The following is a 27,551-nucleotide window of genomic DNA, read 5'->3' on the forward strand; positions in this document are numbered from 1 at the left end:
TTTGAAGCTAAACACTGAATCATAGTAAAAAAAGAAAAGCATTGTGAGATTAATAAGTATTTTCGTCATCCATTTATCCAGTAGTCATTTAGAAAAACCCACTGTGAGCCAAGGCCAAGCACATTATTCATAGTGTATATCATTTAAGTGTGCATTATGCTAAGCCTCAGTAACAGACCCCACCAAAGACAGAATAACCCAAAAGTGATACAGTGGTACATCTGTTTACATACCAGTTCCAGGAAGGTGCCCTTGATTGTAGGGCAGGTCTGTTCCCATTGGTCAGGTATGGATGGACCCCGACTCTTTTCATCTTGTGGTTCTGTCATCCTCTCTGGCCTCATCCTCTTCTGCATCCACCCAGCAGGAAGGGAAAGACAGCAAGGAGGGGACCCACAAGCTTCTCCACCAGCTTGCCCGTGAAAAGGTACAATGACCTTCCACTCCCATTCTTTTGTCCAGAATTGCTTTTGTGGCCACTTCTAAGACAAAGGAAGCTAGAAAATGTGGTCAGATTGTGTTCCCAAAAAAGATATAAGGAGCTAGCAGTCCTTGCCCCTCAGTCTGTCCCTAAAAGAACCTTCTCTTAAAGATTTCTTTTGACCTCACAGCAGTCCTGTGAAGTACACTGGGAAAGGGCTACTTACTTTGACTGATTTAAAGTTTAAGAAAATAAGAAGAGGAAGGCTTACCCAAAGTTACTCATGACAGTAGTCATTCCAGGACCCCAAATCAGGTTTTCTTCCTCTTGGTCTTATAGTCTAATTCATCTGTATTTTGTTCCTTCTGTCAGTAAAGACTTTCATACCACAGAAAAAAATTATTTAAATTTCATTTGACTTGGTAATTCTTAATATTTCAGTGTCATTGTGATTTCCCAAAAATTCAATGCCTTGTTGTTCCTACCGAAGTAGCTTTATCAGTTATAATGTATAATACGCCTATCCAGTTCTCCTGTTCTTTCTGGGGACAGGGGAGTGCTACAAGCCCTGGTGTCCTGGTGGTTCCGCAGGCCCAGGTGATTACTTCTAGCCAATGAGCTGTGTGAAAGTTATGTTCCTGCTGCTAAGCCAAGGCATTTAAGAGCAGGTGTGTGTTCTCTGTGCTCTCTTCTCCTGGCTCAGTAGCCGTGGTTGAGGGGCTATAGGCTCAACAGAGATGCAGGCTGGATCACTAAGAGAGTTAATGTGGGACAGCTGTCCTGAAGACTCTTGTGATGGAAAAATAGACATTTCATGAAGCCTCTGAAATGAGAGGAGTTATTCAGGACATAGTATAGTGTAAACTATTCTAGCTTCTGAAATCTTGTTAGTTAGCTCATAGTAAGGGTTTACTCTGCTAAGAGCTTTACATGTATCATCTCATTGAATCCTTAAAAGAACCCATTGAATTAGAAATTTTAATTCCAATTGTCCTATTGAGGAAAATGACACTTAGGGTAGTAAAGGAATTTTCCTAGGTCATACATCTAGTCACTGAAAAAAACAGAATTTGAACCAGATCTTCCCTGAGGATTATACCCTCCATTAAGTTAATGGCCAAGGATCAATTAAAAATAAGGTTTTATTGCCAAATCTGGATTAATATTGTCTTCTGGAATTCTACCTATAGCCTTAGGTTTATCAAAAACTAAATATACGTAACTTGGAATCAACAGAAGAACAAAGAGACATACTCTGCATGAAAAAGAAAAAAATTAGCTGTTTTGTACTTGGTTTCATTGTTTTCACTAAATCATCCCTCCCTTTGAAATGATAGTAGAATGATTTGAGCAAGGATCTCAGAATATATAGAATATTTTGAAGGTCTTTGAAATCTCAGAATGTATAGAAATATTTTGAAAAACTATCAAAACACATAGTTATTTTCCAGACCCTATATAAAGTTAAAATTGAAAATCGGTATCTCAGCAGTAGTTCAAATACATAGTCCTCACTTGAAAATATGAAATGCTAATATTTTTCATTTCTACTTGGAATTTCATGAGTTAAATTTTCCTTCTTATTTTAAATTAATGAGTCATTCTTGTATATTAGAGTTCCTTTAAAAGACAAAGAAAAATTATTTTCATTGGTACTGGACCTGCGTTTACCCAGCTATTAAAAACAATTTTGAAGAATCTAAAAAACATTTTGATAACTCAGCTCCCCCTGCCACCCCATTCTTAGTGTGAATGCCAAGCAGATTCCAAGTTTAATTCAAAGTTGTGTTTGATGGTGTCTTTCTGACAAGGGAAGGAGGTACAACTTCCATCATGACTAAAAGTTCCTTTCCTTTAAAATACATTTGGATATGATCACGTATCTTTTTTTTTTTTTTGGATCACATATCTTTTAATAAGTATTAATAATGTCCTAGGGGAAATATTCTTTCATTAATTCAATAAATATTCATTGTAATGCCAAAGAGACAGCATGTAACTGGCATAAATCTCTACCCTGATGGAGCTCACATTCTGGTTGATAAGTGAAGGAACACCCTAGAAGACAAGATTGTGCTCATTAATTTTAAATCGTCATTAAAATGTGGAAGTTTGCTTAGTTAGCCCCAAATTAATTAGAGCTAACCTGTTTAGTAATTTCCATTCAGCTGATTAATGTTCCCGTCTCACCTGTATAATGGAATATGGATATAAGGAATTCGTAATAGATGAGCTATGCAAGCATTTCAACTACAGAAAAAAGTAGACTCTTCCACTCATCTTGTCAGGGTAACTTTACTTTATCTACAGTTTAATATAGTGAGAATCCTAGAGGATTGGTAAATCTCTTAAAGGTAAATCACTAAAACTCATTCCTGCTGTCAAACTCAGTATCATAGACAGATCTGCATTGCCCGAGATGATTGATTCCTCACCCAGACCTGATTCTCCCAGCTCTGCTGCAAAGTTCCACGTGTCTTTCTCAAGTGGGTGTGTGTCTAATATAATTTCCAATCATGGTGCTCTTCCCCTCTCCTGAATCAATGTTAGTAATTCCAGTTCTAATTTTGTGAATAGAGTATAGTTGTATTCCCAAAATAATTGTTATTACTATACAGTGTGTGTGTGCATGTGTGTGTGTATTTAATTTAGTATATATATTTAACTTAAGAGATTTCAAATACTTTCGTAGCTGTTATTCCATTTCTTTCCTCACAAGCCACGTTCATATCTTTATTTTGTAACTTGAGAAACCAAGGCTTGATGAATTTAGAACTTTCCAAAAGTCAGTAAATACAGGACAAGAATTTATTTTCTTATCTAAGGAAATTACTAGGTTGTTGTGTATTAGGTAGGTATTTATCTAATATCCCGGTTGTAACAATAATTGCCCTGGATAAGTTGCTTTTTTTTTTTTTTTTAAATGAGCCTTTCTAGTTTGGTTTAAAAGTTTCCTTAAGATTATGAAATATAATGTTTTTAAGACAAGCAAGTATCTGTCCCCAATATCCTGTGTATGAACTGTCATAAGTGGCAGTCCCTCCAGAGACAGTTGCACTTAATGTTCGTTTCTAAATTATTTGAGGTAAATATAAAATGAAAACCCAGTGGTATGAGTATTATTATTTTGGATATATGTGTTGGTTTCCACCATCAGACAGTGTTTTCAGAGGTTCACCAAGACTATTGCTCTCAAGCTTTTAAAATTAATGACTTGATGTAAGATCAGAAATTTGAAAACAGCTTTTGTAATAATAATTAAAATTAAAATTCCATTCAAAGTAAATCAGATTACTTTACTAAACAGTCTTGTTTACTAGTTGAGAAAGATTAATTTTCCTAAAGTATCTGTCATTGGAAAAAAACATCATTTTACCAATTTGCCATTTTTACAGATTCCCCACTCCACAGAACAAACTTCTCCAGCTGCCATTCAAGGCTCTCTGTGAGTCTCTCTTCTATCTAATTCCATGGTCTTATTTCTTTACTCCATTCATGTAAACTATTCTCCCCTGTAGTGCTCCAGGCTTTTTCATCTCTGCCCTTTGGCTTTGTGCTATTCTATCCTCCTGAAGTGTCTTTGATTCCTCTCTGAGTCTTTAAACCCAAACCATGCTTCAGCATCAAACTCAAATATTCCATTTCCCCAGGTTTACCCTGATCTCTCCATCTGAAGCTATTTCACGATAGCTTTCTTCATGGGATTTTCAGAATTTTCCAAAGAGTAGATTACTTTTATTCAGTAAACCAACAGATGGAAAATGCTGAACAAAACCACATTGAAAGACTTGATAAGATGGGCTCTTTCTTTACATTGACTGTAGGGTTATATGGTTTAATAAATTGGGGGGAAATAGTGGCCATCCAAATTAAACATATTTTTTTATGGCAGAACTTCTGATCAAAGCCTTCAATTCACTGATCTGCATTCTGAGTTTCTAAGAGGAAGTTATATTAAACAGAAATCCCCAAACCTATTTGACCAAGGAACACCTTTTTAAAAAAAAATTATATATTTGACAGAGACAGAGAGAGAGCTTGGAGCATGAGCTGGGTGGGAGGAACAGAGGGAGAGGGAGAAGCAGGCTCCCCACTGGGCAGGGAGCCAGACATGGGGCTCGATTCCAGGACCCCGGGATCGTGGCCTGAGCCAAAGGCAGACACTTAACAACTGAGCCACCCAGGCGCCCAAGAACAGTTCTTTGAGACAGTTTGAAGAATATTGATATAGTGAAAGGAACAGGAACATTGGATTCAGATAAATATGGCTCTAAATCCTGATTTTGCTAATCATTGGCTGCATGAAAAATTATTTAAATTCTGACTCTGCTCTTTACCTATATTATAAAAATACCCATTCCCAAGGATCATTTTGCAGAAGAACAGAGACACAAGGTAGATGCTAGTTACTTTCACTCTTCTGAGTTGCAATTCAATTTACTTATATGTGGACTTTAACACTACTTGGTATTATAGCTATAGATGTATAAACCATCCATTCATTTAACATACATTAACTGGACAAATATGTGTGCCAGTTACTGTACTGATGAGTACACAATGCATACGACAGAGTCACTTACTAAATTCCTATTTGTTTTTAGTGTTAGACAGTAAACTTCTAAAGAAAGGATCCATAAGCAGCTCATCTCTATGGCTACCTTGGAAATGTTCTTGGTGCTCAAGAACTATCTCCACAATGAATTGCGAAAGACAGAGACCTTATCTGCCTTCTTTACCACTGTGTCCCCAGCACACAGAACAGTGTGTGGCACATGGCTGAATCTCTATAAATACCTATTAAATGAGTGGCTGGTAATAATAAGGGTAGAGTAATGATAAGGGTATAGCAATAATAAGGTCTGTAATTCACTAGTTCACGGTTAAATCAACCTCCAAGAATAGAGTATTCCCCCCCCACCCTTATGGGCAGGATTTTTTTTTAATTTTCTTAAAATTGCTTCTTTTGAAATTACCAGTGTATTTCATGAAATAAAAACAGAAAGTAATGCATGTAGTTATGATTTAGATAATCATTAAGAATTATACTTTAAAGAAAATGTTAGAATATGTCTTCAAATATGTATGTAATAAGTTTAATGTTATATGAAAAATATTTAGATGAGTAACGTATTTGCTATGTCAGTGGAATGTGCTTTATCACATTTTTACAAAATCACTTCATTATATTCCAAAGAAACTGACACACAAGGCAGAAGTTAAATACAGAAAGATTTTAGCTCCCATTTTGGTCACGGAGAGAGTTCTTGGAACAGACATTCAACAGGTTTTCAATCACTAAAGTTTAGAATGCGAATAAATCATGGATCACAACTGGTAGAATTAATCTGTAACTCGTTACCACTGTCTGTGTAAGAAAGAGCATTTTGGGGGCGCCTGGGTGGCTCAGTGGGTTGAGGCCTCTGCCTTCAGCTCAGGTCGTGATCCCGGGGTGCTGGGATCGAGCCCCGCATCGGGCTCTCTGCTTGGCTGGGAGCCTGCTTCCTCCTCTCTCTCTGCCTGCCTCTCTGCCTGCTTGTGGTCTCTATCTGTCAAATAAATAAATCTTTAAAAAAAAAAAAAAAAAAGAGCATTTTGCATACCCTCATACTCCAATAATCATTAATACTGGCAGCTCTAAGTTTGGTGGCGTTTGGAAAGTCAAATCAGAAAATGGAAGACTGGTTCTCCTGTAACGTCTAAAACCTGACACTTGTGCAAAGGCAAGGGAAAAACAGTATTAGTGTTGTCAGAGTATCATTTATAACTATTTTAATAACTATTTAATATTTAAAAAAAATCCAAATAACATTTTAAGTCTTAAGGGGAAAAAACAGCATTTATCTGTGGTTATCATATAGCTTTCTAAAACCACTCCCCACTCCAGATACATAATCTAATAAATATTTTCTTCTCATTTCTAGACAAACCAAAAACATAGTGAAGTGAAACACAGATCCTCATTGGACAAGGAATTCCAAACAGAACCAAGTAACTAGAAATTATCATGTAAAACGAGAAGTCAGGTCAATGGCCTAGATATGAAATGTTTCCCTGCAGCTCCCTTGACCCATTCAATCCCAGTCATGTTATTCTTTGATTTTTAGGTAAATTCATCTTGACCACAAAGATTAAAAATGTAATTAACAAATTATGCTTATAATAAATCTAATATACCTGTGATTTTTTAATGATACAAAGTAATTTTAATTACTTTGTGATTTACTATTTAGTTTTGTGACTTACTAAAAATCACAATTGTGATTTTTAATGATACAAAGTAAATTTAGTTAGATGGCCTATTTATATACTAAATATATTAAAAATCCAAGGAAAATGTTTCAGAGAAAAATTGATAAATTATGTGTTTCCAGTGTCTTTTCCTGATGTAGTTTAAAGATTGTCAGATGACTTCATGTAACATGAAACCATGTCTTGATTGTAAGGTTCTGCCTTCCGGGTTACCATATTTTGATTATTTTAGTGAGTAGCCGAAAAACTCTCAGGGTTTTGTTGTCTTGTTGGTGTGTTTTGTTTTTTTGTTATGACAGCCTTTTAAATAATGCTGCTATTTTGAGTGATTTTAATTTATATTAAGGCATCTTGGGGCGCCTCCGTGGCTCAGTTAAGTGTCTGCCTTCGTCTCAGGTCATGATCCCCACGTCCTGGGATTGGCCCGCATTGGGTTCCCTGCCCAGTGGGAAGCCTGCTTCTCCCTCTCCCACTCCCCTTGCTTGTGTTGCCTCTCTTGCTGTGTCTCTCTCTGTCAAATAAATAAATAAAACCTTGGGAAAAAAAGACATCTAGCACTGATACGTACCATATTTTAGATCATATTAGTGAAAACTAATAGGATTAAACTCTGGGAGAAAACATGAAAAAGAGACCATGCTAATTCAATAAGGTGTTGTAACATATTGCAGATCATCCCTACCTGAGCATCATTCATTTCCCAGCAACCTCTGTCCTGTGAACATACTATAATGAGATTTGGTCACGTGACCTCTGCAGCTCTTCTCCCAATAGGGAGAGTGTTGTAGGAGGCCGAATTGGTAGGTCTACACAACACGATGTCTCAAACCTTCCCTTTGCCTTATGAAAATACAGTCATTAAGAAGAAATACAACTCAGACATACATAACACCTACATCTAATGTGAGCTTAGTATGCTGTTTAGCAAAACATACATGGGGTATCAGAAGGTGAAGATTTGATGACCACATTTTACTTTATTTTTTTTTTTAAGATTTTACTTATTTATTTGACAGAGATCACAAGTAGGCAGAGAGGCAGGCAGAGAGAGAGGGGGAAGCAGACTCCTTGCAGAGCAGAGAGCCCGATGCAGGTCTCAATCCCAGGACCCTGGAATCATGACCTGAGCCGAAGGCAGAGGCTTAACCCACTGAGCCACCCAGGCACCCCTGATGACAACATTTTATAAAATTTTCTGAGATGTTGCAGGATTTTGAAGTATCACCTAATAAACGAGACAAAAGAACACAGTGCTGGAGACGATGTTTTGTCCATCTTTACAATTTCTGGAACTTAATTTTTGACATTAGCTGATTCGTAATATTTGTTGACAGTACTAGAGATTATATTTCTCGGGGAACATCGATATTGTTTTAAATAATTATACAATAGTATTTATCATGTATTTGGATCATTTTGGAACAGTCTATAAGAAAATAATATTTGTGGTGCCTGAACCCTATTAGAAAATTAAAATTTTGCTAAAGATAAGGAATAAATATCACTTTACCAGATTTTATTGCCATATGCATGTATAGCCATACAAAGATCCAATCAGAGGTTTGCATTTGCATCTGGATTTCGAAAATCATTTGAAATTCCCTATTAGCAAGTGCATATTCATATTCATTATAAGTCTTCTTGATATAGCATGCTAATTACTTGCCTGCACTCTGGCTCCCAAACCACAATGAATCCTATTATAAAAGCAGATCACTGCAAACTTCAAACAGCATGCATCCTGGAGATGCCACTATTAAAGGAAGAATGCTGATGGAAAATCTTTGATCTTATCAGACGTGATGGAAAATACCCATTTGTATTTGAGTAAATCTGTAGAATGAAGCATTTCCCCCACCCTTAAGTAACCTGAAACCAATTTCAAGTTCCCAAATGCTCTTCAAAGCAGCCCGCCTTGGAAGTAATGCTGATGGCATTACAAATTTCAAGGCAGCTTCCTTTTCCATCTGGGGACTTCAAGCAGATTTAAAATTTTACTTTCAAAGAGAAAGGATATTACCTCCTCTTACCCAAACCACTAGCCTCTGGTTTGTTGAGCAGAGTGTCATAGGTAATGAACTTACCTACAGTAATGAAAAGATGGCTTATAACAAAGTATCTCAGAGCTTGACTAATGCAGCTGATTGTAGGGCATTCTAAACTCTAAGTATTGAGACACTTACTGCTTCAGTTCTTTCTTGGTCTAGTGCTGTTGGTCAAAAGTTGGAATGTAAACTTTGGGTGTGTGGCCAGACAACCCTACCCAACTCATCAATCCATCTTCTCCTGAATGGGGCACCTATGAAGCTGAAGACAAAAATCAGTGTGTGCTTGACTCCTGCACCCACAGGGAGCCCAAGCCACACAATTCAGAACATTCATACTGTGAATAATCCCTGAAGCAGGAAGGTCGGTCTGTGGCTTCTTAAGAAGCCTCAGATTTGTGGTCAGTAGAAACATCCATGAGGCTCTTCGGGCTGAAGGATACAGTGGCCCTAGTGAAGTTGCCCTAACATTTAATTAGGTTTCCTGTAATTGCTTTAAGTAAACAGGCGGGGAGGTGGGGAGAGGGAATGAGGAATGAAACCTGAGGTTATCATCTTGGGATGCAAAACATTTGTGTGTGGTTTTAATATCCTGAGCCCATTTGTTTCTGCCCTGCATTTTGGAAGAAACCATTACAGTTCTGAGGAAATACACACTGCAGGTTTATCAGCCCTTTGGTGACTGTAAATTTCCTGCAACAACTTTTAAAAGAAGAGTTTTGTTTCCAGTAACTAAATTTCTGCATGGAGAGAGGGTATAAACAAGTAAAACTGGCAAAAGTATGAAATTCCAGACAGTGGAATAAAAAGAAAAGTGGGAGGCGAGTGGGAAAGCTGGGCTCCATCTTTCCGTGATCATCGAGAGATCAGAAAATGAGAATTATTACAGTAGGACAGGAAAATGAGAAGACCTATGCAGGGATTAGGAAAATGGAAAAGAAGTAGTGGTTTTTGTTGATAAGTCAGGATTTCTGCCGTGGAGATTATCTTATTATTAGGACATTGACTAAAATAATACAGTAACATTTTCATGGAAGGGTGAAGGATTTAGATATGCCAGTTATTTGAAAATTATTTTTATTTTTATTTTTTTAAAGATTTTATTTACTTACTTGAGAGAAAGAGAGAGACAGACAGCATGAGTCGGTGGAGGGGCAGAGGGAGAGGGAGAAGCAGACTACCCGCTGAGAAGGGAGCCTGATGCAGAGCTTGATCCCAGGACCCCAGGATCATGACCTGAGCCAAAGGCAGACGCTTAACCAACTGAGCCACCCAGGCAACCCTTGAAAATTCTTTTTAAATGGTCATTGTGTAAGCATAAAAGCCTTATTAATTTTCAAGACTTTAAAATCACTTTAAATATGTTTAATAAACTTTTGGCCTTAGAGTTGTCATATCAGGACCTTGCTCTGCTTTGGGCTTACAAAATCTGCTTTCCTGGGCTTCAGTTCAGGGACCCTTGAGTAGATCTGAGGGCAGAGTTGTTTCTATGACTCAAGTCCTCTCAGTTCTCGATAGAAAATATTGCTTATTTTCCCAGTGGGACAGCATCTACTTCTGTTGGGCATTCATTAATTTTCCTGAAGGCTTTTACCCATTTAAGCATGTTCGAGGTTTAAGGGTAAGTTCTGGAATACTCTTTTTTTCGTGTATTTAGGTGACACCTTCATGTCACCTATACCAAGAAGTCATAGTCAAACAGTTTAAGAAAGCATACCTTCTAGGAACTAAGCTCTATATCTTCTACATATCATACATACATATGTGTGTGTGTATACACACACATATAGATAGACAGTCTCATCTGATGACGTCATCTACTTGCTTAAAATACTTTAATGATATCCATGACTTTCAGAAGGATGTTCTAAATCCTAAACATGGTGTGCAACAGATTCTCAAACTATAGGACACATCTAAATTCTTTGGGTGCATGCTAAACCACAAAGCTCTGGGTCCAACTCTCAAGGTTTCTTATTCAATTTGAGTCTGGAGTGGGAGCCTAGAGTTTGAACTTCCAACAAGTTCCCATGTGCTGATGAAACTGTTCTAGGGCCACACTTTGAGAACCGCTGGTCTACATTACTGTGTTTTGACTGATCTTTTTCTTGTCTCTCTTCATCTCATGCCATTCTTGGTGCTCAACTGTCTTCTGGGTTCCCAATCTCCTCATTCTCTTTCTCGCTTCTTCTCATATGTTCTGTCCCTCCCCTTAGATAATTTAACCAACTTAACTCATGTTGAATCCTTCACGCTAATGTGGGTTCACTTGTTATTCACTCTCATTTTTCTGTATACTTCTCTTTTGTAGCATTGAACACAATCATAATTAAGTAATAAATTGCATAATCTGTAGTTAATATGCACCCCCTTCACAATGATATAAGTTCTTTGGGGGTAATGACTATCCTACTCATCAGAGATTGTCCATGGGGCAATACCTTTTCCATAACTGATATGAAATAAATATTTGTTCAATGAATGAATGAATGAATGAATCCATGAATAAAAAGTACAAAGCAATATATTTCATCTTTCATACTGTACTTATACTTAACCCTAAGGGTATCCCTGTTAGTTGTCTCAATAGGCACTTCATTCTGAAAGGATGTGCAGGAAAATTGGCAGTTACCCACATACACTGTTCAGATGATCCTTCTTGCTCAGTGCAAAGAGGCACATTGTGGAATGACTCTCTGAAAAAGACTTTGATTTATCAAGATAAATACTCTTCAAATGATAATCCCAGATTCTTAGTTCAATTTTTGTTATTCAAGATTACATAATGTTGTAAAATAAAATCCAATTATTTGAGCATTTTAGCTGGAAGCCTCTTTTAACAGGATTTTGGTTACATTACAATTATAAAGAAATATTTGGGCTTTCAAAATATTATGCATGAAAATTTTAAAGTCATACTTTCTTTGAATAGAATAGCAGGGATTTGTTAACTAAGACTGGTATTTTTTTTTCAAGAAAACAGTTTACTTTAATAACTAAAAACAACTATAAAAATAACTTAGTTTTAGATAAGCACCATATATTTATATAGTACTGGGTCATATTATAATAAAACCTGATGTATTATATATAAATGTAAGTTTGATTTTTGTACTTATGATTACAGTTTTAGGTCATTCTCGTTCCTTGTTAAGGAATTGTTAAGGAAGTTACATTTACTGTAAAATGATGTAAAGTGTTGTAAAACTGTATATAGCTGTGTGGTACCAGATGAAACTATAATAAAATGTGATATATGCTTATATACATCAACCAATATATATTAATAATTTATATACTTATGATTATAGTTTTAGCTTATTCTCTGACATTTCATGTGAGGGGTTAGGAAGATTTAATCATTGTAAGGTTATGTATAGCACGTGGATCTCTTACCCATGACCTATATAGTGGGGACACAATCCTTAGATGTGAAACCCATGTTCATGTTTGACTATACCAAGGAAGCTAACTCAGCAGAGGGTGAATATTTGTCCAACTCTTTGGAAAAAAATGTAATTTTGTGCTGTGATAGATCTACTCCACTTTCATCCTCTGATGAAAGCAGAAGATTTGAAATAGCAAATAAGAAAATGAAAAAGTTGGGCATCAAATAATGGGAGCCAAAGGAAGATCACAGGTGGAGAGAGACAGTATCTGGGCTGTTGATCGATGGCATCAAGGTGGATCACTGGGGGGAAATACATGGTATGATGTTTTGTAGTTTGCCAGTAATAAGGCTTCTCCTGACTTAAATCTCCCTTTCTCTTGGCAGGTCTCATTGTCCGGGAAGTGAGCATTGAGATTTCGCGCCAGCAAGTTGAAGAACTCTTTGGGCCTGAAGATTACTGGTGCCAGTGTGTGGCCTGGAGTTCAGCGGGCACCACGAAGAGCAGGAAGGCCTACGTGCGCATCGCATGTGAGTCATGGCGTACGGAGGCGCTGGGCTTCAGAACCTGGGTGGAATGTGGGCAAATGTAGGCTGTCACTGGCTCTAGATTCAAAGAACCCTGGTCAGAACTCCCAGATCTCTGCATTTGAGCTACACATTCCCCTTACGTCACCAGAATATGTTTTTTGTTTCAAGACATGAACAATTTCTCTTTAGGAATATGAAAGAACTAGTGATATTTTTTTTAAAGATTCTGAGTTTTCGTTTTTTTTTTTAATCTGGTAAGAATTAGGCTATAGGAAAACCAACTCTATTTCTTTAATGAGTTTATTCTGCCAGTGCATTAGAACAACGTTGATTAGTTTTACTACTAGAAATAGAAATTACCCATACAAAGCTTCTCTATTTATTTTTTGGAACCACTCGAATGCCTCAAAATACACCACTGTTTTCAAAACTGTGTTAAATTCTGGAGTATTCATGCTTCTGAAGAGGTTAACACAGAACAGGGTTCCATAAGCAAATAAATGTGGGAAATATTTTTTTTTTGGATGAAGTTCAATAGGTTTATTCATTGCAAAATTCTCAGATTTTTTAATATGCTAATCATATTATGCCTAAGAAAGATGTTGCCTGCAGCTCTTCTGCAGGCCCCTTTTCCCAAGGAGTGCTATTCGCGTCTTGAGCGGCATGAATGCTGCTTTAATCTGTCTTAAGGTTCCATATTGAGATATTTTCTCAAGTCTGAGACCGCTGAAATCCATGGGGACTATATTATTTGAACTCTTTTGTATGCGTGCGTTTTATCAAATGGTTAGTGATGGGTGTCAGTATCACCCACCTCTCCACGTCACTGAGTGCCAACGAGTCCCAATAGTCTTGGCTCTGAGGCTTCTCCCAATTCCATACTCTGCTCTTCCCTTGCCTTCTACGTGATCTAAATCACAGTGCCTGCAAACATATCCCAGGTTGTCTCTCCATGGCTCCCACTGTTTCCCTTTTCTAGTCCACAATCTTTCTGAAACTCAGATCTCTGCACAGAGTGCCTCCCTCCCTGCTAAAACGTTATAGTGGCTTGTGAGATAAAGTAAAGATCCCTTACGGTGCCATGTGCCATCCTATGAATCTGCTAGGACTGTCATACAAAGTACCGCAGACTGGGTGGCTTACCCAGTAGAAATCTCTTTGCTCACAGTTCTGGAAACTACAAGTGTGAGGTCAAGGTGCCAACAGTGTTGGCTCCTCCCAGAGCCTCTCTCCTGGGCCTGTAGATGGTGGATTTCTCCATGTCTTTGCACGTTCTTCCCTCTGTAGCTGCAGGCCCAGATTTCTCTTCCTGTAAAGACACCAGTCGTGTTGGATTAAAGGCACCCTAAAGACCTTATTTTAACTTCGTCACCTCTTTAAAGGCCTTGTCTCCAAATGATGTCACATTCCGAGGTCCTGACGTGAAGGCTTCGACGTGTGAATAATTCAGCCCCTGACAACCATATTTCATAGTTTACACATTCAACCTATGTTTCCAGCTCCAACCAGAGAGAACGTTTCCATTTTCGTCACACTGGATTAGCAGTTCTTTGATGTCTGTGCTTTCCAGCTGTTGTTCACAATGAAGGGTTTCACCCTTCTCTTACTTCTGTTCGTCATTTGTAAACATTCATTTATTTAACAATATTTAGTAAGCATTTAGTCTGTTCTTGGGACAGTTTTAGGTATTGGGTATGGAGCTAAAATCAAAACAGTTAATGACCTGCCTTCATGGAGTTTATGTTCAGGTGGGCAAGGGCAAACTCAAAATCAAATAGATGATAATCACGACCAGAGCAGATGGAGAAGCAAAGCAGGAAAAGAGGGTGTGTTGTCCAGGGGGAGGGTGGTCAGGGAACTTCTTTGGAAGATGTTCACAGTTGAGGAAACATGAAGGCGGGGAAGGGGGACTCTGGCAGAGGGAGAGTACACGTACTCTCCCTCTGGAGAGGGAGAGGCACGTACACGTGCCACAGGTACCAATACTCAGAGGCAGGCGTGCACTGGCCCTCCCAGGCAGATGGACCAGGACACTGTAGGTCTAATGGCTTTGGTTCTTAGCTTGAGAAGAGAACCTCGGAGTGTTTTCTGCAGAACAATTCATGACTTCCGTGTTAGCAGAATCACGACTTGTGTTGAGAACAGATCAAAGGTAGAAGCACAAAGCCCAGTTATGAGGCTGTGTCTATGAGAGATGTTAGACTTGCATCAATTAGAAGCAGCGAAGGGGGTGCAGCCTGGCTCCTGGATGCAGAAATTCTCCTTGTTTGTGGGGGAGAGGAGAGGGATATGTTCCAAGGCCCCCAGTGGATGCCTGAAACCACAGATAGTACCAACCCCAATATAGACTGTTTTTTTCTGTATATACCTGTGATAAAGTTTAATTTCTAAATTAGGCACAGTAAGAGATTAACAACAATAATGATAAAATAGAACAATTATAACAATATACTGTAGGAAATGTTAGTAGATGTGGTCTCTCTCAGTACTGTTTTTTTACCACACACACCCCCCGCCGCCTCTTCTTGCGATGCTGTGAGATGATAAAACGTGATGAAGTGAATGGCACAGGCATTGTGACATAGTATTAGCCCACCCTTGGCTTTTCTGATGATAAGTCAGGAGGAGGCTCATCTGCTTCTGGACCTTAGCTGACTGTGGCTAACTGAAACCCCCGAAAGCAAAACGGCTGGCAAGGGGGGCTACTGTGTATTTAAGAGGTAATAGCTTTTGTTGAGAGATTGGATGTGAGATGTGAGAGAGAGAGAAGAAAGAATGATTCAAGAGGCTTGAACTTTTTGAAGAATTTGTTTCAAATGTCCTTAGTGAAGTCATTCCTGCCTCATGGGTCTCCAGAAAGATAGGCATCCCTTTCTCAACCCTTTCAGAGCAGTGTGTCCGTTCTCTTAATATAGGGCTTGTCTCAGTTGAATTATATTCACTTGTTATAATGTCTGTGTTTCATGCCAGCAAGTTCTTTGGAATCAATTTTGCCTAATTCAATTTTGCTTAACTTTATATCTTTCATGCTTTGCACAATGCCTAGAACATCATAGATGTTTAATAAATTTTATTGAATTAAAACTGTTATAAAAAATTCTCGGTGAAGTTTATTAAAATGCTATATATATTAATCTTTCCTCTCAGAGCATATCTAAAGAGTTTTTCTCTTTGTCTTATATGGGTTCTTCAGGAAATAGACTCTGAGATGAGGACATGCATGCAGGCAACATATTGAACAGTGCTCTTAGGAATAATACCCATGCAGGCCATAGGATTTGGCAGGTATGAGAAACTGAGCTACAGGATAGGTATGACAAAAGATGGCCCCACAGGGAGCTCTGGAGCTCGAATGGCCCCTCAGAGTTGCCCCACAAAGACTAATCAATGGATGTGGGCCCTTGCTTGACTCCCAGCTCCCACCAGCTTGTGTGAACTGGGTTAAGTCATCTCTCCTCAACTGAGGGCAATTCCAGGAGAAAGACGCAGAGCTCTCTCATAGGCAACACACCCCAAAAGTGGGGTCAGTCCCGAAAAAGGATCTCATTGGCATACCCCTATATTCACTGTAGTCATTTACCACAAATCTTGAAGACTATTTTATTAATTATGAAGCCAAAAGATATTTTTAAACATTTTGTAAAGAAACAAGAGACCAATTGTTTTGGTCAAATATTTAAATGAATTATAAGTTAGCTTCTAACTATAATCAAAAGACGTACGAGGACATAAGACTATATCTTTATCTTTCATTGCTATGTGTTTATTAATATCAATTATAATGAATATTTTAAATCACCAATTTATATTCCATACTAAATTGGCTTGCCTAAAAGCTGAAGTTTAAGGACCATAGAGTTCCAAATGAAGAACCTCTTATTGTGCCAATTCCATATATAAATAATATCATAGCATACGTATGGTGTGTGTGTATATGTATGGTGTATGTGTATGTATGTGTGTATACATATATATATAAAATATCATAGCATATGTATGGTGTGTGTGTATGTATGTATAGAGACACTCTATATATGTTTCTATTCTCCACATAAAAATTAAATACATGTAAGAATCCCATCTTTCTTTGCAATGTATTATATAAACTTGGCTGAATGTAATTTGACATTTTCAAATAATAAGAAAACAAACTCAGTAAGAGATTAATTTGCCCATAGCCCCTTTTCATCTTCATGCAATAAGATTGAAGAACAGTTTGCCTGTATTTCTATACTTTACTGAACCCGTATGTGTCTGTGGCCAAAGAAGACCATCCAATATGTAAAGATGTAGCTATATAGATTTATATCATGCTTAATTAAAGAAGAAAAAATGGGTTAAATTTCAGTTCTCTTTGTTAAGACTGATTTCTACCAAACAAGTTCTTGCCAATATTCCACAAAGCTTGACGATTTCCTAGTTTGCCCTGTTTCAAGTAAGCCTGTGGGGCTTTGCCCAGTGATACATGACAGATGGCCATCACATAAGCTGCAATTAAAGTTTAAATTTGTCCCAGGCAAAGATAACTATGATGCTAAGGTTAAATAAATGCAATTATGTCTCACCTAATTAGACTTATACTCACGTGTACAGTGGAGGGGCTCAACATTCTCTCACAAAAAAGAAAGCTCTATTTTCAGAAGTTGATCAGGCAGGAATGAATACTGGCTGTGTGTTTGCTTATAATACATCACTTATTCAGCTATATAAAATATAAAAATAAGTTTGTGACACAATCAGGGCAGAAGAGCAAACAAGGAAATATGGAAGTTAGAATTTAGCCAGGCCTGGGCTGAGACCATGACATGCCTGGTCCAGAATGTCACACATTTCCTAGAGGATTGTGCTGGCGTCCTGCGTGGGTGCTGTGGCTTCCGCTGCACAGCGAGGAGTTGCTTCTGAGAGATCTCAGGTCTATCCCAAGTAGAGCCTTTATGGCAATATGGCTACCAGTTTTATTGGGTTGTTTCTTCTGGTATCCCTTGTTATAAAGCCAGTGGGAAATTTCCTAGCGTTAGAGCAGGAATAATTCAGGCAAAATGTTAGCAAACACTGTCATTCTTCGGGCAATGTCTTACTTTTGATAGGGCTGCTATTTTGATGCTGTCATTCTTGGTGATGTGGTTGTGGTTGTTTGTGGGGAGGGATACGATGTCAGTAGCATAGTGGAATGGTTAGAGGACAGGGTTTGGAGGCAGGCTGACTTATGTCCATATCCTAGTTCCATCACTTACTAATATGACCTTGGTCATGTGACTTAACCCCTCTGAGCCTTAGTTTCATCAACCATGAAATGCAAATGATAGGGTTATTTTAAGATTAAATTGGATAAACTTATAAAGCCTATGGCATAGTGCCAGACACAAAACAAATGCTCAGTGGATGATAATAGGTGTTCATAACAACAGAAATTATGATTTAAACTTTATGTGTGCATTTTGAAAACTTATCCATACTGAGTTAACATTTCTTTTCCCTTTTCCTTTTCCTTTTTCTTTCTTTCTTTTTTTTTTTTTTCCCTGAGTTAACATTAAAAACTTAAAAAGGCTCTTCTTGTTTTACAACTTCATGTCCCAGGCCTTGGCTCTCAATCCTAGAGGATGAAATTCTCTGCCAGTTCACATACAATTAGATTATAATTTTTCCCCCATGTCCAAGGATGGAGGAGCACTCCATATGGTCACCCTTCTCCTATGATTCCGGAGTCAGAGTGGATTTATGTGCACAGGGAATCCATCTTCCTGGGAATGGCAGAATAGTTCCTATGGATTTGTTTTTCTTTATTCTGTGCACAAACCAATAAATCACAAATGCCACCGGCTACAGATTGAAATATGATAGCTCCTGAGAAGAATGGAGGAGGATCAAGGTGGCCTTCTCTGCTCATCTCTCATTGCTCACCTGTCCTTTTCCCTGGGATTAGAACCACCTGTGACCACCTGTGGGTTTGGACCAAGCCTTATTCACATTTGTGAGTCTGTAGTGTCTCTCTCATACTATGCAGAATAGCAGTGTCCAGAGACAGATAATGCCAGCCACCTATGTCATTTAAACTTTTCTAGTAGCCAACCTTAAAAAAGTAAAAGGAAACAGGCAAAATTAATTTTAGTAATATATTTTTTAATCCAGTATATCTCAACTATCATTCCAGCAAAGTAACCAATATAAGCACATATTAATGAAATATTTTATGTTCTTTTTTTCATGGTTATCTTTGAGATCTGGTGTGTTTACACCTACAGTACTTGTCCATTAAGACTAGCCACAGCTCGGTTGCTTGATAGCCCATGTGGCTAGTACTGGACAGATGGGCTCTAGAATTAATGATTAGAATGGTGGCACTGTTTCAACCACTTCATTTCTCAACTCATATGGTTACCGGTTTTTTCCTTTAATGAAAACACTTAGAAACTACTCTCAGCAAATTTCAAGTATAGAACACAATGTGATTCACTGTAGTCACCGTGCTGCTGAAAGTTCTATCCCCAGAACTTATACATTCAGTAACTGAAAGTTTATACCCTTTGACCAACACTTAAGTAGATTAGCTCCTTCAGTCCTTGCAACAATTCCGTGTGACGGGTGCGATGATCACTATTGTACAGATGGGAAAATTGACAATAAAGGGAGTTTAAAAATCCTGCCTGAGTTCACAGCTGGTATATGGAGAAGCTAGTCTGACCAACGAGAGAGTCCGTGCTTCTAACAAATACTCTGGGTATGAGAGGAGAGGCGGTGACAGTGATGTGTATGCCAGGTGGTCGTTCACAAAATTATCTTAATTTCCAGAGGCATAATGTTATAAACTCACTATTATTGTGTGCAGAAGTATCAGAAGGCCTTGGGTTCCTGCCTCTCCCCTATTGCTTGGTCTGCTCCAACCTCACCAGCTTCCTTGTTTCCCGAATGCAGTACACGCATTTCAAATATACGCTATTTGTAATACCTGTTCCTTCCCACCCGGAATATTCTTTCCCAACTCTTAAATGTGGCTCAGGCTCGCTCTCGTCTTTCATTCAGGTTTCTGCTGAAGTGCCTCCTCTTCAGCGGGGTCAACCCTGACCGATTTACCTAAAGCCCACTGACCCCAACCCTGTCACTCTCTTAACCCCAAACCTGCCTTCGTTTTTCTTAAGAGCATTTCTCTTCATCATTACTTGTTTCCTTTTATGTTGACTGTTTCCACCACCAGAATATAAGCTTCACAAGATCAGGCACTTTATTTTCTTTATCATGATTCCCTCAGTGCCTAAAAATAGTGGGGTTTGTTTTTGTTTTTGTTTTTTTAAAGATTTTTATTTATTTATTTGACAACAGAGATCACAAAGAGGCAGAGAGGCGGGGGGGGGGGGGGGGTGGGGGTGGTAAGCAGGCTCCCTGCTGAGCAGAGAGCCCGATGCCATGCGGGGCTCAATCCCAGGACGCTGGGATCATGACCTGAGCGGAAGGCAGAGGCTTAACTCACTGAGCCACCCAGATGCCCCTAAAAATAGTGTTTTGCACATGGTTGGTGCTAAGGAACTGAAGACATAAATAAATGGAATGAAACGGAATTAAACTGAAAGCATACGATAGGACAAAGTGATGATGTTATTCAATGCTAATGATATGTTCTTTTTTTTTTTTTTTTTTTTTTTTAAGATTTATTCATTTGACAGACAGAGGTCACAAGTAGGCAGAGAGGCAGGCAGAGAGAGAGGAGGAAGCAGGCTCCCAGCCAAGCAGAGAGCCCCGACGCGGGGCTCGATCCCAGCACCCCGGGATCATGACCTGAGCCGAAGGCAGAGGCTTTAACCCACTGAGCCACCCAGGCGCCCCTAATGATATGTTCTTTAAGTAAAAATGTTTTCTCACCCTAGTAATTCAAGTACATCAAGTAAAGTGATTTCTTCTGTGCTCCACCCCCCGCCTTCAAACCTCCAGTACATTTTTGTACTTATTTTCTTCATAACACTTATCAACTTCTCACCTACTATGTATTTGCTTATTTTTATGATCATGAGTTGTAGCCCGTCTCCCCCACCCCCTGAGAAAATGAGATCCACGTGGGCAAAGATTTTTGGTTTTTTTTTTTTGGTTCACTGATGAATTCAAAATGTCTACAGTGACGGCTGGCATAGTGTCGGACCTCAATAAGCCTCTTAAAGGAATTAATTAATTAAATTTCTGTTGTAGGGCAATAGTATCTTCAATTAAATAGATGTAGAAGTCATTGCTCGTGGCTTTATGTTTCTTTTCCATTCCCTACCTGTCTACGGGGCAGAAAAAAAGATTAAATTATACAAAATTACAATCACTTGACCATATAATACATTTATTTAACCAGGTGTTCTGAAAGATTTAGGTTATACCATGACAGAGTGTGGCAGCCTAATACCAAGTATCTTGGTAGAGTTCCGCAGGTTTACCAGCACGCCAGAATAAATGGCCTGTTTACTAACATGCATTTCTGAGCTGTGATTTGATCCTTTGTGCAACCATTTAAGCCCCTGGCAAGCCAATTATAACTTACAGAGGCCAGATTTTGCATTAGATAAGATTAACTGCACAATTGAGATCTTTTAGATAGTAAGACAGACATCTTTTTTTTTTTTTTAAAGATTTCATTCATTTATTTGACAGACAGAGATCACAAGTAGGCAGAGAGGCAGACAGAGAGAGAGAGGAAGGGAAGCAGGCTCCCCGCTGAGCAGAGAGCCCGATGCGGGGCTCGATCCCAGGACCCTAGGATCATGACCTGAGCCGAAGGCAGCGGCTTTAACCCACTGAGCCACCCAGGTGCCCCTAAGACAGACATCTTTAACCGTAACTTTCTTCGTGTTTCATGTAAATCTCAACTGTTACATTAAATAGTTGATTACGTGGTTCCTGTTTCAAGATTAAAAACCATAAGACATACCTGATTGCATCAGTCTGTTTTTTTTCAAACATATTTTCTATTGTATTTGTACAGAAATTCCTAAGATCTGCAGAGTTCCCACAAATCTATCGATATTTATAGCTCATGTTTATTCTGAGAGGTAGAAAACCAATTGATAGAACACTGTCTCATAAGTTATATTTTGGGAGAAATCAGCTATCTATGTGTTATAAGCATGGCTGCTAACCCACTGAACTAAAATGTGTCATTAAAGTAATGTTTTATGCTGGGTGAAAAGGGAAGTTTACGGCTAAACTGCTTATTTGCAAAAAAAAGCTTGTCTGCAATCATTGCATTCATTTCTTTATACTCTGAGGAAAGAGCCTTAACTTTTTGATATGTCAGGTTCCTCATCTATAAAGCTGGCATGTTTCTTATTATTTTTCCCTAAGACATACCTTAAAAAATATTGTGATGGCATATAATCATTTTTTTTTTCTAAAACTGAAGATGCAGTGTGAATAGAAGAGTGGCTTGTATGGGTTTTTTCTTCCTCTTCTCTGTAATGGATGTCATTTACAGTCCTAGCTCTAAAATATTTATTTTTTAAAAAACCCTTTAGCAAAACTGAATACAAATATGTTTGTCCTATAAATGCCCCAAAGCCAAGAAATAAAGAATAGCTTTAAATGTGTTTCCTTCTGCAGGGACTTCTTTCCCTCAGGATTTCTCCATTTAAATGATCTCTGTGCCATAAGGGATAACCATCCCTAAGTGAAACTGAAGACTTTGCCAAGATAATCCTTCTGCTGATTTCCTTAAAGATCATTCCAATCTCTATTCCTGGATATAAACTATGATATTATTGGAATTGTCTGTCGTAAATTCCTAAGAGTGGTCAAAAACATTACTTTTTAAAAATGTCAAAAGAGGTTATAAATAAAGTTCCAATATAAACCCTCAATCTTATGAGGTAGATTCTATTATTATCCTTATTTTGCAAACTGAAACAGAAGTAGGAAACTTGGTAACTTAAGAACAGGGAACTTCGGTAACTTGGCCAAGTCACTTGTTTAGGAAATGGTAACACTGAATTTTAAACAAACTTGTGACAATTCTTCACTTTTCAACCTAATTATAAAGGAAACTTCATGTAGTTCATTTTTGCTATTTGGTTAGTTGGGTTTTGTTTGTTTCGTTTTATCTTTTAGAGTATTTGAGGAGAAAAGGCAAGTAAAAAAAGAGAACCCCATCCAACATTGTGTCCCTTAACATTTAATGATCTCTGTAAGAGTTGCTGAATTAAAAAAAAAAAAAAATAAGAATGATGATTTTCAAAATTCCAGCCAAGATCAGATCATCTATTCCTGGAAAAGGAAACCATATCAAACTTTTTAGAATTCTGTGGCCTTAAGGTAGGCATTTTTTACTTTTAATAAGTGCCCAAGGTTCAGAAGACTAACCTAGACCTCTCAGAAGATGCCGTACCGGTCAGTTCCCAGCAGTTATTTCCCATTAAAGGGCAGAGTTGGTGATTTAAGCATAAGTGGTACTCCACTGCGGCAACATAATTAGCACCTTTTGTCATGGTTAGAAGAAAGATACTTCTTTTCCTTCTTTTTTTTTTTTTAAAGATTTTTTTTTTTTTTAATTTATTTGACATAGAGAGATCACAAGTAGACAGAGAGGCAGGCAGAGAGAGAGAGAGAGGGAAGCAGGCTCCCTGCCAAGCAGAGAGCCCGATACGGGGCTCGATCCCAGGACCCTGAGATCATGACCTGAGCCGAAGGCAGCGGCTTAACCCACTGAGCCACCCAGGCACCCCACTTCTTTTCCTTCTAAAAATGCAAGTGTTGTGACTATATTTTACCGTAGAATTGTTTTATTCACCAGAGGAGCACTTTGAAAATACATTAAGACAGGTTTTTAAAAAGTTTTAAAATATGTTCAGCCACCCCTCTGTTCATTGAACAAGTAAAAGAACTAATCAAAAATCTGGAAATATGAAAATGCGAGTCACAGTAAAGCAGTTGTGTTTGCTCGCTGCAAGGACAGACCCATGTCAGAGAGTTCCGAAGATGGTTAGAAAGCCTGGCACATAACTGCACCATGAGCCTCTTCTAAGGACAGAAATTCCCTAAATTGAAAGCTACATTGTCAAGACCAGCTCAGTTTGGGAGGTGAGAAGCTTAATTCTGATACTTGGAGCGTGGCCTCTTGGTAGCAATAAGTAAACGAATAAAGTAATTTATTTATTTAATTAAATCTCAGTACAACCAGGAACTCTGTAAAAGTTCAACAGCTACACAGATTTGGGGCTCGACAGAGTGGGTCTCTGAATGAGGACAGTTACTGAGGGCTTTTAGGTAACAACGCTGCCCTCGTAAGGGTTTCTATGTGTATTCTTTTATTTGATCTTCTCAATAACCCTATGCAATAAAAACTGTAATTATCCTCATTTTAGGGATGAAGAAACAGAAGCACCCAAACCTCCGTTAAGTACAAGACCAGGATTAAAGTCAGGCAGGTAGATCCAGGCTCCACACTCATAACCACGGTGCTGCATGATTGTCCCAAAGGCATCAGGGTCCAGTCCCTGGAGCCTATAAATCTTACCTTCCATAGAAAAAGGACCTTTCACAGATGTGCTTAACAATTCTGAGATGGAGAAAGTATCTGGAATATCCAGGTGGCCCCTAAATGCCATCACAAATGTCCCTATAAGAGAAAGACAGATTTGGCACACATAGAAGAGGAGGGGCCATGGGACTGGAGAAGCAGAGATTGGAGGGATGGAGCTACAAGCCAGAGAATGCTGGCAGCCACCAAAATCAAATCTAGAAGCAACAAGCTGTGAATTCTCCCAGTGAATTTATGGAGGGGGTAGGGCCTTATTGACCCCTTGATTCTGGTCAAGCCTCATGTGATTCTAGTCATGGCCCAGTGAAACTGTTGGCCTCCAGACTATGGGAAAATAAATTTCTGGTGTTTTAAGCCATGACGTTTCATGGAAATTTCTTTAAGAAACAAATGCAACCACTATGTAGACCCACAAAATGGGGTAGCCTGCTTGCCAATGGCTGATGAACTTGAACAAGTAAGTTAACTCTTGAGGTTTTAGGTGCATTATCTGTAAAGGAAGAGGGTTGACCTGTGCAATTTCAAAGAGTTTTTATAGTTACCACAAGAGAAATTGTTCCCAGACCTTCAGTAAAAGGGCTTGCCAGATTATTTTGGAAATTGATTCTAATTCAGCATTTATTAAATTTCTCCTGTGTACTAAGCACCAAACTACCCTAAAGAAATTTTAAAATGAAGAAATTTAGCATTCAGTTCGCTGGGACTAGTAATATTATCTTTTTAAAGTGACACTTAGCGGTGATACGATATCAGTTAGAAAGCTGGCCGTTAACTGTGCAGATAAAAGACACACCCCATTCCAGAAAGCTCCTTGCAGTGAACTTCAGGTTTGGATGCAGATGGATCGTATCCTGAATGCTAACTCCTGCTTAGTTCTAGCCTCCCAGGGCTCTGTGCTGCGGAGGCTGAAAGTGAAGTTAGATCCAGACTCCATAGAAAAGAATTTAATGACTTTCTACTTGGACACATACGCTATAGAGGAACGCGGTGGTGCCAAACGTTTGCTCTTCCTTCTCTAAAGAACAAGAGCTGAGCAGAAATCATAACCACTCTAGACAGGTTCCTTCCTACCTGAAAGAGCTTCAGGGTTTTGTTTACGTAGCAACCGTAGCAATGAAGACACTGGCTCAGAAAAGAATGTGGGGACATAGTTATCCTACGTAATCATCAAAAATTACGGAAATAATGATCAAGTGTCTTGCCAGCCATCAAGAAAACTTTTGGTTCTCCTGACTCATGTGCTAATAATTTCCATTTATTTAAAATAGAATCATATCCATTTATTTAATATTCTGAAATCCCAATGTTTATTGCCTAACATTCTTGCCTGAAAGTAGGCAAGGGAAGATAAATTAATAATTATAAAATGTGAATTCAGAAAATGTTATATATGCGATCCTACTAACAGAAAGAGCTTTGCCCACCAAGCTGTCTTTTTTGGTTAAGCGTCTGAGAGTCAGACAAGAACAGAGCTGTGGGGAGAAATCCAGTGGGTTTTCTCTGAAGTAAGAGAGAGGCCACCAGAAACACTAAGATGACTTTGACACACTCAGCACTGAATTTGCTAGATCAATGTCTCAAGATGGCAATCCACAGACTTCTTGGTTTGGCCCTCAAAATGCTGGCCCACACAAGAATTCTTGATAAAGTTTTAAGCAATTAACATACGCAATTAGAAAAAAAAATCACATAATAATTCATATTACCAGCTTCCGTTAGCAATCAGATATGGGGTCTGCAGGCCACTGAACCTGCATTCCTATAGGACAACATATAGCTTATTGCTGAGCAGCAAGGGGGGAAAAAAAAAGTATATTGGTTTTGTATTCTTGTCTCTATTACAATTTAGAAATGAAAAATAGCCCAGGTGGGCATCATGTTTCAAGAAAAAAAAATTATGGTGCCTAATTTTCTATCATTTATGTTACCTAAATGATCCCTAGATACATGTGAAATTTCAGCCGCTGTGCTAGACAATGTCCGCTGTCAGCCTGTACAAAAACTTTTCCACCGCCAACACTCTGGAAATACCAGTGGAGGTACCATCAAAAACCAGGGGGTAAGAACCACGCTGCTGAAGCAGGTTTGCTTGGTTCCCACAGTCTCTCAAAACCTCCCTCCTGCTGCCTATAGTATCTAGCCCAGTGCCATGTACAACATGGGTGTTCCATAAATAATCAGTCATTAAGTGGCTCTCAGATTTAAGCACTGTACATAAAACACACCTGTGGGACGTTTTACAAGCACAGCTTCCCAGGGCCCAATCTGAGCATGAAATCTGCCTTTTTATTAAGCACAGCATGATAGTTCTTAGATTTCTCTTTGTGAAACGCCCTCTTCAATAATTAGCCCCCTACATTCACAATCATTTTGTCTCACTTGATTATGTTTATTTTGACTGGTAACGATAATACCTAATATCTGTATAGTATGATAAATTTGCTACCGTGGTGGGGAAAGGTGAGGTTGAGGAAGTACTATCTTTTGGACACGTATGTTCCAGGCACGATGTTAGGATTTTATAGGCACTCCTTCTGATGTAACCCTATAAAATAGTTGCTATTATTGTGCCCATTTTTCAGCTGCAGAAACTAAGGCAGGGAGAAGTTAAATAGTGTGCTCAAGGTCACACAGATAGACAAGTGCTAGAGTCAGGCCTGAACCCAGTTATCTCTCTGCAAAGACCCTGCTTTTAACTACAATGTTATCTTGCCTCCCAGAACTTTCAGATTTTCACAGTGCCCTGCAATAAAAAATGTATTTGTATCACTTCTTCTTACACATAGAAATACACACAGATATGTGTGTATGTTTGTATGTGTATATATATATTATATATAAATGTGTATATATATATATACACATAGATCATGTATGTGTATCTATGTATATATACATACATACATGTGTGTCAGTGTGGATATTTAATATATAATACACACATATACATATATGCACATACGTTATATATACACACACAATACTCTATATGGCATTTTCTGTTCATTCAGTTTCTTATTTTTTAATGTTGCTTTTTAACCCACTAAATTGATTTTATAACCATCTAAGGGGTCATGACACACAGTTTGAAAAACATAGCAATAAACTTTAAATTCCAAAAGAACAGTAAGAAATATTAGATCCTATAGTTTATAGACCATATGGCCAAAATCTGTAAGAGAATGACATCTGAAAATTGACTCCTGTGTGCAATCATATTTCATTCCAGAACTCTCTGAGTATTAATAATAGAAATCATTATAATAATTTATTATATGTTTTGTGCTTTATAATCTTTCAAAACCTTTTCAGATCCAACACCTCTTTTAATATTCACCAAGCTTTATAGAGCTAAAAAAAAAAACCAACATTAGTAATATAATATGCCTTTTATCTTATTATTCTGTGGAGTTT

The 27,551-nt window shown here is 38.2% G+C and overlaps 1 protein-coding gene across 3 annotated transcripts in view; it reads left to right on the forward strand.

Annotated features, from left to right (window-relative positions):
* The window catches only part of UNC5C (unc-5 netrin receptor C), a 350,685-nt gene that overhangs the window by 220,228 nt on the left and 102,906 nt on the right, over positions 1 to 27,551 (forward strand). For all 3 annotated transcript variants that reach the window (XM_045998229.1, XM_045998230.1, XM_045998231.1), the window contains exon 3: positions 12,494 to 12,637. In XM_045998229.1, the coding sequence (XP_045854185.1) occupies positions 12,494 to 12,637 (144 nt within the window). The remainder of the gene's footprint in view (positions 1 to 12,493; positions 12,638 to 27,551) is intronic.

Source organism: Meles meles, chromosome 2 (assembly GCF_922984935.1).
Source record: "Meles meles chromosome 2, mMelMel3.1 paternal haplotype, whole genome shotgun sequence".
Classification (NCBI taxonomy): domain Eukaryota; kingdom Metazoa; phylum Chordata; class Mammalia; order Carnivora; family Mustelidae; genus Meles; species Meles meles.